Source organism: Mus caroli, unplaced genomic scaffold (assembly GCF_978045245.1).
Source record: "Mus caroli unplaced genomic scaffold, Mus_caroli_1 scaffold_8, whole genome shotgun sequence".
NCBI lineage: Eukaryota > Metazoa > Chordata > Mammalia > Rodentia > Muridae > Mus > Mus caroli.
In genome coordinates, this window is record NW_028227263.1 from 125527686 (window position 1) to 125537063 (window position 9378).

The window sequence follows — 9378 nt, forward strand, 5'->3', positions numbered from 1 at the left end:
TTATATTGGAGGCATATTAACATTTAACAAGTTTTGCTGTGATAATTTTAGGCTGGCATGGTGAAGGAGAAGAATAGTAGTTTAATTTAGAAAACAGGAGAGAAATCCTGTATCGGGACACTAAGAATCCTTTTGATTATTAATATGTATTTAAAGAGACCATAGAGAATAAGATATCTTCAAAATCTTTTAAATATATATATATATATATATATATATATATATATATATGTATATACACACACATATATATGTATATATATATATATGTGTGTGTACATACACACACACACACACACACACACACACACACTATCTTCCCCTGATGCTTCATGGATATCTTTTGAGGAGAAATTTCCGTGTTTGAATCAAGATAAAACTGGAATAGTTATCATCATCTGGTAAAATGACTCTCGATCATCTCTTGGACTCTCAGTTTTTCCTCTGTCTTGTTTGGCTGTTTGTTTTCTATGTATTTGGTGAAGAGTCAGGGGCATGTGTAGTTTGCTACAACTCGTACTTTGTTGTGGGTGTCTAGCCTGCTTCTTTGACCCTGTATTTCATAATATATATAAGAACACATTGGAAGTGTGTATACCTAGTGCCCATGGAAGTCAACAGAGGGCCCTGAATCTCCTGGAACTGTAGATGGTTTTAAGCCACCACCTGGGTGCTGGGAATTCAACGTGGGTCCTCTGCAAGAGCAACCAGAGCTCTTACCTGCAGAGTGATCTCTCCAGCCCCAGGTTGACCTTTTCAAAGTGAGAGTTGAGTAACAGTAAGAGGACCTTGACCAGGTTATGTGATATGGGGTAGCTTGTGTTTGATCTGTAGCACAGCTCCAGGGTTGCATCCTCCTCTCCTATTTTAGCTCCTAGTGAGGATGGCTCTGAACCCACCCAGTCCCACCCAGTGCTCTCCCCTCCTCCAGGACAATCTCTATCCTAGAGTAGGGAGTTGTTGGATAGAAGGGAGTACTCTTTATTCTGTATGTGAGGCCCTGTGTCTGAGATCCAGGCAACAGGAACCCCTCCTTTGTGGTCTGAGGAAACTAAGAAGACACTCTGTGTCCCAACTTCCAGGCATTACCTTAGACTGTACCACCATTGTACACACAAATGAGAACTCAAACCCCCCACAAATACCATGGAAGGAGCCACTTAGCCACAGGAATGTTCCCGTGGGCTCTGGAACCAACTCTGGTAACAGTCAGTACCTGTATCCAGCAGACCATTTCTCAAGGAAGCGAGGTATCTCTGGAGCCATGCAGGACATATGTCATCCAAGAATGTCTTAACTAGATCAGCTTTGGGTGCACTTGTCTTCCAGAATGTCAAGTTCTGCTTGGTGGAGGGCATATACACTGTCCACATGAGAGTCTTCTGGTCAAAGGTGAGGAGGTTCTGCCCGTCATAGCCCAGTTTCCAGATGCCTCTGGTGCTTCCATTTCTTTGAAGCTCACAGCCGAAGGTTGCCTGGAGGATGTGAAGATCTGTCCCACCCAGGCAATGACCTATTATCTTTTTTTAATTAATTAATTTATTTTTATTACGTATTTTCCTCAATTACATTTCCAATGCTATCCCAAAAGTCCCCCCCACCCCCACCCCCACTTCCCTACCCACCCATTCCCATTCTTTTAGCCCTGGCATTCCCCTGTATTGGGGCATATAAAGTTTGCAAGTCCAATGGGCCTCTCTTTCCAGTCCCGGAGCTCTTGTCTCTAGCTGCATATGTATCGAAAGAGGACCTGTTATCTTTTTGTCTCTGGACTTAATCTCTCAGTGGGGCTGAGGGCAAGGAGGGTAGATCCTGTGATCCACCAAAGTATGGGGATCTTGTGCTTCTTAGGGAAAGACCCCTAGTTTGTTCAATCAGCTTGGCCATACCCTTCCCCCACCCTGACTTTAGGAACCAGTGCTGGATCTGTATGCACTGAGCTCTGTCTACTCACCCATATCCTGGCTGTTCTGGGCTGTGACCTCAGCTAGCATCCCTTTGAGTTGCTCCTCAACTTCCTGAAGATCCTCAGTCTCTCTTGCCCAGGTCTCAGCTCTCAAATGGTCTTTGATCCTGGGTTCCTGGGAGTCTGTTCTGCTGCTTTTCTTATAGGGCAGGAAGGGCTCATCATCAAAGTATCTCAGGGTCAGGAACTGGGGCAACACAGGCACCTCCAGAGACAAGGCCATGACGTTATAGCACAGAGTGTGGGGTTCTGAGGAGACAGGTTCATGGGTTCCCATGATCAGTTCTACCTTGAAAGACTGAAACCAGACTACTCTAAGCCTCAGTGTCTCATAGGTAGATTTTTTAATCTGTCATGGCCTTGGTGGGAACAGAATGACATGGTTGCTGCACCTGAGACAGGGTCAGAGGACATGGGCCTCCATGAGTGTCAATAGCTGCCTTGGGCATAAGGCTTGTTTGTATAATAATTATATATTTTCACATTCCTCCAAGGAATGTCCTCCCTGTTAAGGTTAATAACTCCATGATAATCTGAGACAGCATGAGTTCAGGATGTGAAGGTAAAGATAATGTCTCAGCGAAACAGTAAATGCTGGGACCTTCAGGACAGCCCTTAAGGCTGTGGGGAAAAACTCTAAAAGCATGAGTTCAAAAATATATAATTTCTTAACTATGAAAAATATAAGGGTGCAATATGAATTGTATAAGGAGCTTCACAGGTCTAAAGGAACAGAGGCAGCTATACTATGGGCCAGCTTGTCAGAAAGATACAAAGACAGGCAGAAACATTTGCAGGCAAATTCCTGAGTTCAAGATCAGCCTGGGACACATTGAGTCCAGGCCCAGGTGTTGTAGAAATGATAATTTCAGGACTGGGTCTCACCCAGCTAGTTTACCATCTCTGCTTAACAGAGGCAGGCAGATCTCTGAGTTCTTTTGCAAGGATAAAAGACAGTGTGTGCTTGCTGTTTACTAAGAATTAAATGGCTGAGGACATGGGATGCTGATTCTTAGGATAATCAAAAGGGAACCTGGAATAAATAACTGAATTGATATATAAATAAAAACCTGGGCTTTTGGTCTGCTTGAGATGATAGCAGGTAGTTCTTTTTTAAGAATTTTCTCTAGCAAGAGCTGAGCAGTCTAGAGATCTCTGGATAGCGAAAACAGCTCTTAAAGAATTTTTTCTAACAGGATTTCTGACTTGGTCAGAATTACTTGGAGAGCCCACATGGCTCTTACAGGATATTTTTCTAGCAGCTATCCAGAGAAGGCTGTCTGAAGAGCTAATGCAGAGCTTTTAGAATTTTTCTGGCTTTCTGATTTTGGTTGAGAGACTTTTAGAATTTTTCTAACAGGATTGGGAAGAGCCAAGAATTGTTTTTATAGTAGCTTTTCTGACTTTTGTTAGAAAACCCATGAGCTATCCAGAGAGCTTTTAAAAGTTTTACTAGCAGAGAGAGCTGTCTAGGGCAGAAAACTAGTTGTGTCAAGAAGAATAGCAAGAAAGCTGTCTTGAGCAGAGCAGAGCAGAGCAGAGCAGAGCAGAGCAGAGCAGAGCAGAGGAGAGGAGAGGAGAGGAGAGGAGAGGAGAGGAGAGGAGAGGAGAGGAGAGGAGAGGAGAGGAGAGGAGAGGAGAGGAGAGGAGAGGAGAGAGAAGTCTGAAAAGTCATCTTAGCAGAACCTAGGCTGTGATCTTGAACCCACAATTTGAGATTTGACTTCTGGTTGTTTGTTTTTCCTCCTCCCAAAGACCCCTCTTTCAGGAACCCAGACCAAGCCAAGATTGGTCCTTGGCAGTAGGTATGAAGAGCATGAGCTATGCCCCCTAACATATAAACAAAAAGTAAAGAAGGAGGAGGACGAGGAGGAGGAGGAGGAGGAAGAGGAGGAGGAGGGGAGGGGAAGAAGAAGAAGAAGAAGAAGAAGAAGAAGAAGAAGAAGAAGAAGAAGACAACAAAAATTAAAAAAAAAAGCACTAAGGGGATGAAAAGGTGGCTCAGTGGTTAAGAACAGAAGATCTGGGTTCAATTCTCAGCACCCATTTGGCAGCTTACAGCTGTCTGTAACTCCAGTTCTAGGGGTTCTCACACCCTCACACAGACATAAATGCAGGCAGAACACCAACATGCATGTAATAATAATAAAAAAAGAATTAAGAATAAAAAAGTCAAGCTCTAAAACATTTAAGAAATTAACCCAAGGGCTGGAGAAATAGCTCTGTGATTAAGAACACTGACTGCTTTTGAAGAAAAATGATATTTGGTTCCTAGCACCCACATGGTGGCTCACAACCATCTGGAAATTCCACTTCCAGGGAGTCTGATGCCCTCTTCTGGCCTCTGAAGGCATTGCATGCATGTGTCATACAGACTAAGCACATAGATATTGCATCCATACAGATGAAAAAAAACATCAAATTTCGAAGACATTAGCCTGTAGGTCTGTCCTCTGAAGGTACTGCTCACATGTGTTACACAGCCTACCATATAGACAATACATTTATATACATAAAAATACATTAACAAATTTAAAAAATTAACCTATTGGTGGATGTGGTGGCATGTGCCCTTGGGTGGCTGAGGCAGGAGAATGGCAGACTCTAGGGTTCCCACAGAGTGAGAAACTGTCAGAGAGAGTCATGTAAGACTTCAAAAATTTGACACAGAGCAAACGAAACGGGTTCACTGGCTTCTGAGATCGATTGGTTTAGTTTTCCAAATATCTTAACAAATTTATCTAAACTCTAGCAGAACATGGACCATGGGATTCATAACGATTAGGCTGCCCCCTTAACTCCCATTTGCCTCCTGCCAACACCTGCCTAGATCTTTCTCCTCTGCCCACCCCTATCCAACCTCACTTGTCATAACTCCCCTTTATCTCCATGGTGGGAGACAGTCATGGACACTATAATACTGTGAAGAGCCAGTTGGACCCAAGACTTCCTTAGAGGCCCGATGGAAGGACAAAGGGAACTTTGGTTCTGTGTCCTTGTCCAGCAGTGGATGTAACAAGGCTAGTCTGAGGTTAGAGCCAGTGCCTTGAGGAGTCGAGGTTGCAGTTTCTGGGGACTACACTATTCTCTCTGTGCCATAGTTTTCAGTCCTAAGGCAAGTGTGTCTGGGGTATCCCATGCTCTTTTTTCCAACATTGTCTGATTTAACTCTCTGCTGACCTTGGCTGTTTTACCTGGCAAATAATGAATAAGATGTTGTACTTCTTAATAAACTTGATTGGCACAAGGCATCAGTTATAGCTTTGGCATTATCTGTCTTCCATTTTCTTTACTTCTCATCCCTGGTCCTCACACTCATCACCCCGCTGTTTGGGATTCTTATACCTGCAGGTATGATGCAAGTGGCACCCAGATACAGGGCATGGATATGGGAGAAATCATCCAGAGTGAGTAGTGCAATGATAAATATAGAGATTAAAAAGAGTTGAAGCAGGGCTGGAGAGATGACTCAGTGGTTAAGAGCACTGGCTGCTCTTCCAGAGGTCCTGAGTTCAATGCCCAGGGACCACATGGCAGCTCACTACCATCCATAATGGAATCTGATGCCGTCTTATTGTGTGTCCGAAGACAGTGATGGTGTACTCACAGAGAGTGGGCCAGGGTATGTGTGTTGGGAATAGAATCTGGAGTGTGAATAAATAAATAAATAATAGAGGACTGCATAAATACAGCAAATAAATCAATTAAGTAAAGATTTAAAAATAGGAAGATAGGGAACAAAGGAGTAAAACATGGGGCAGCTGTATTCTAAAGACCACATTTTCCTTCGATGTTTCATTTTTTGATGTCTAAATGTCTTAGTTAGGGTTTTCCCGGCCCCCATTGGGACCAAAAAAGCAAGTTGGAGAAGAAAGGGCTTATTTGTCTTACACTTCCATATCACTGTTTATCACTGGAGAATTCAGGACAGGAACTCACCCATAGCAGGATCCCAAAGGCATGAGTTGATGCAGAGAGCCTAGAGGGATACTGCTTCCTAGCTTGTTCCCTATGGCTTGCTCAGTCAGTTTTCTTATAGAACTCAGTCCCATCAGCACAGGAATGGCTCCACCCACAATGAGTTGGTCCTCCCAATCAATCACTTGTTAGGAAAAAATCCTTACAGATGCATCATATGGAAGCATTTTCTCAATTTCAGTTTCCTCCTTTTGGATAACTCTGGCTGTGTCTAGTTGACATAAAACTTGCCTGTACACTAAAGATTATAGGCTTAGATTTTAAAAAAAAAACTTACTTATGTTATGGTTCTTTAATGCTTCAAATACCCTTTAGCCCACTACCCACCAGAGATAGGAGAAAAGAAATGTTAGTAGGAAATGGGGGTTGTGGACCTCTTTAGAAATAGCTTTTTGGGGCGATGCCATTCTTAGTTGTCAGCAGTCCAGTCCACTTGGCAGACACCAAACATGAATCAGTAGCAGCAGCTAGATCCAGAAAAAACATGAGGCTCTACTGATAGGCAGTAGTCTGTGGAATACCCCCAGAAGTTTTTTGGTGTGTTTCTATGAAGTCATGACAAGTGAAGATCAGTGGCGAAAGCAAGATGATCCAATGCAAGAGTGTGGTTGGTGAAGACCAGCTTCAGTGAAGCCCAGCAAAGAGTTGCAAGGTGAACCAATGAAAGAGTGTTGTCGATTATCTGTTGAGTTATAGTTATATTCTTAACTTTCCACTCAGGCAAAACATCGGATAGGTCTGCCTTTATATGTTACCTGACCTTTTTCTCTTAAATACCTTTTAATATTCTTCTTTGCTCTGTGCATTTAGTGTTTTGATTATTATGTGATGAGAAGAGGTCCAATGTATTTGGTGTTCTGTAGACTTCTTGTACATTTATGGCTGTCTCTTTCTTCATGTTGGGGAAGTTTTCTTCTATGATTTTGTTGAAGATGTTTTCAGGTCCTTTGAGCTGGGAATCTTTGCTCTTTTCTATTCCTATTATTCTTAGGTTTGGTCATTTCATTGTGTCCTGCATTTCCTGGAAGTTTGGGGTTGGGAGCTTTTTATGTTTTGAATTTTCTTTGACTTTTGTGTCAATATCTTCTAAGGTATGTTCTATGCCTGAGATTCTCTCTTCTATCTCTTGTATTCTCTTTCTTGATGATCTATAGTTCCTGACCTCTAAGGTTTTCCATTTCCAGGGTTACCTCCATTTGTGTTTTCTTTATTCTTTATACTTTCATTTTAAGATCTTGGACCACTTTGTTCAAGTCCTTTATCTCTTTGATTATGTTCTCCTGTTTTTCTTTAAGGGATTTATTTGTTTCCTCTTTAAGGGCTTCTTCGTGTTTACTTATGTTTTCCTGTTTTTCTTTCAGTGAGTTTTTTATATCCTCCTTAAAAGACTCTATTATTGCCAGGTGGTGGTGGTGCAACCCTTTAATCCAAGCACTTGGGAGGTAGAGGCAGGTGAATTTCTGAGTTCGAGGCCAGCCTGGTCTACAGAGTGAGTTCAGGACAGCCAGGACTACACAGAGAAGGCCTGTTTCGAAAAACCAAAACCAAACCAAACCAAACCAAACCAAACTCTATTATCTTCATGAAATAGGATTTTAGGTCATTATCCTTGTTTTCAGGTGTGTTGGTGTATCCTGGGCTTGCTGTGTTGGAAGAACTGAGTTCTGATGGTGCCAAAGTATATTGGCTTCTGTTGTTTATGGCCACACTCTTGCCTCTCTCTGTCTGGTTATCCTCTGGTGTTAACTGGCCTGGATGTCTCTGTCTGGAACCTGCCTCCTGTGTCCCTGGGTTGCTTTAGGTCTCCTGGGAGCCCTGTGGCCCTGGCTGTAGCAGACCTCTTGGGAGGCCTTCAGACTCTGGGGTATTCAGAGGAGCAGACACTCTGATAGTCTGCCCTGGTGGAAGGCTTAGGCCAGGGTGGTGTTGGAGATGGGTCCTGAGTACACTGGGCTCCTTGGGGCTCCCAGCTGCTGTGATTTTTTTGGGAGGGTCCCTTACCTATGGCCCTGGATGTAGCAGATCTCCTGAGAGTCTTTCAGGCTATGGGGTCTTTCCATAGCCTTAAAGGAGCAGACAGGCTGATGGTCTGCCTAGGTGGAAGGTACAGACCTGTATACTAGTAATTATTAAACTCTTTATAATATAGGATTGCTATTAAATCCATCTCTGGTATGAAAACTGCAATTAGAATGCTGCCAGTCTTTAAGTGTAGTGAGATAATGCTTCTGACATAGAAAGCAGGCATTTACAACTTAGAACACTTTCCAAGAGGTTGTAAAATGATTAAGCAAAGGTCATAAGGGGAACTAATGATTTATTGTGGGTTCAAAAACAGAAGAAAAAAATATTGACTGGACTTACATATACATATGCATATTTGTTTTTATAAAAGTTTTTCCTTTTGTGAGTGACTCTCTTCCCTTGGTTCAATAAATGTTTATTGCTCCAAACATCCCTCCCACTTGGTAAGTGAGAGGCAAAACTTCTGTGCAAGAGCGAAAAAAGCAATAGCAATTAATTTTTTGCTTATTTCCCCTCTGTTTTATGATGAGGTGCTAAATACCAGAGACTGCAGTTTCTGGTCTCAGAGGAACTCAGGCAGGTGGGCCAGATAACACAGCAAAGTAACATACAATTGAGATAGGTAAATGCTATTATTATAATAAAAACAACCCTAATACCTCCCAAGACCAAGTCTTGCCTCTGCTGAAGCTCTTATCTGCTCCTCTACTGTCAAGAAAAAACAAGAATTCTGTAGCTGTCCCCTGGTACAGAAAGTATAATGCAAATGGCCTCAGTGTCAATTAAAATGGCAAATACTTACCTGCTACCTCCTGTACTCTAGGCTTCTCCAGAGTGATCTCGATATCTTTGTAGGGGGCAGAAGCCACCAGTCTTTGGTTGTCACCCTCTAAACAAGAGTTGAAACAAGTTACATATACAGTATGCTGTAGCAGATATATTTTCAAAACAAGAGCTGAATCCAAGTTACATGCAAGCATATGGTAGTAAATTAAGTATACCTGTTACCTTAGTCATTATTCGAGTGCTGTGAAGAAACATCATGACTATGGCAACTCTTTTTTTTTTTTTTAATTTGTTTTTTCAGTCAGGGTTTCTCTGTTTAGCCCTGGCTGTACTGGAACTCACCGTGTAGCCCTGGCTGGTCTCAAATGCAGATTCTCCTATCTCTGCCTCCCAAGCGCTGCAATTAAAGGAATGAATCACCACCATCTGTTGACCATGGCAACTCTTATAAAGGAAAGCATTTAAGTGGGGCTTACTTACAGTTTTTGAGTTAGTGCATTGTATCATGGCAGGAAGCATGGCATGAAGCAGGCAGACGTGATGCTGGAGTTGAGAATTCTACATCCAGGTCCATAGGCAGGGGCATGGGGGTAGAGGGAGAGGAAAGAAGGAAGGGAGGGAGA

The 9378-nt window shown here is 42.6% G+C and overlaps 1 protein-coding gene across 1 annotated transcript; it reads right to left on the minus strand.

Moving 5' to 3' along the window:
• Window positions 1-1160: 1160 nt before the first annotated feature.
• Window positions 1161-8986, minus strand: LOC110297397 (MHC class I-like protein MILL1). Its single transcript, XM_085842472.1, has 4 exons — window positions 8978-8986; window positions 8772-8895; window positions 1955-2215; window positions 1161-1492 (listed from the first exon to the last, which is right to left on the minus strand). The coding sequence occupies exons 1-4, from the start codon at window positions 8984-8986 to the stop codon at window positions 1161-1163; spliced, it is 726 nt and encodes a 241-aa protein (XP_085698598.1).
• Window positions 8987-9378: the final 392 nt, after the last annotated feature.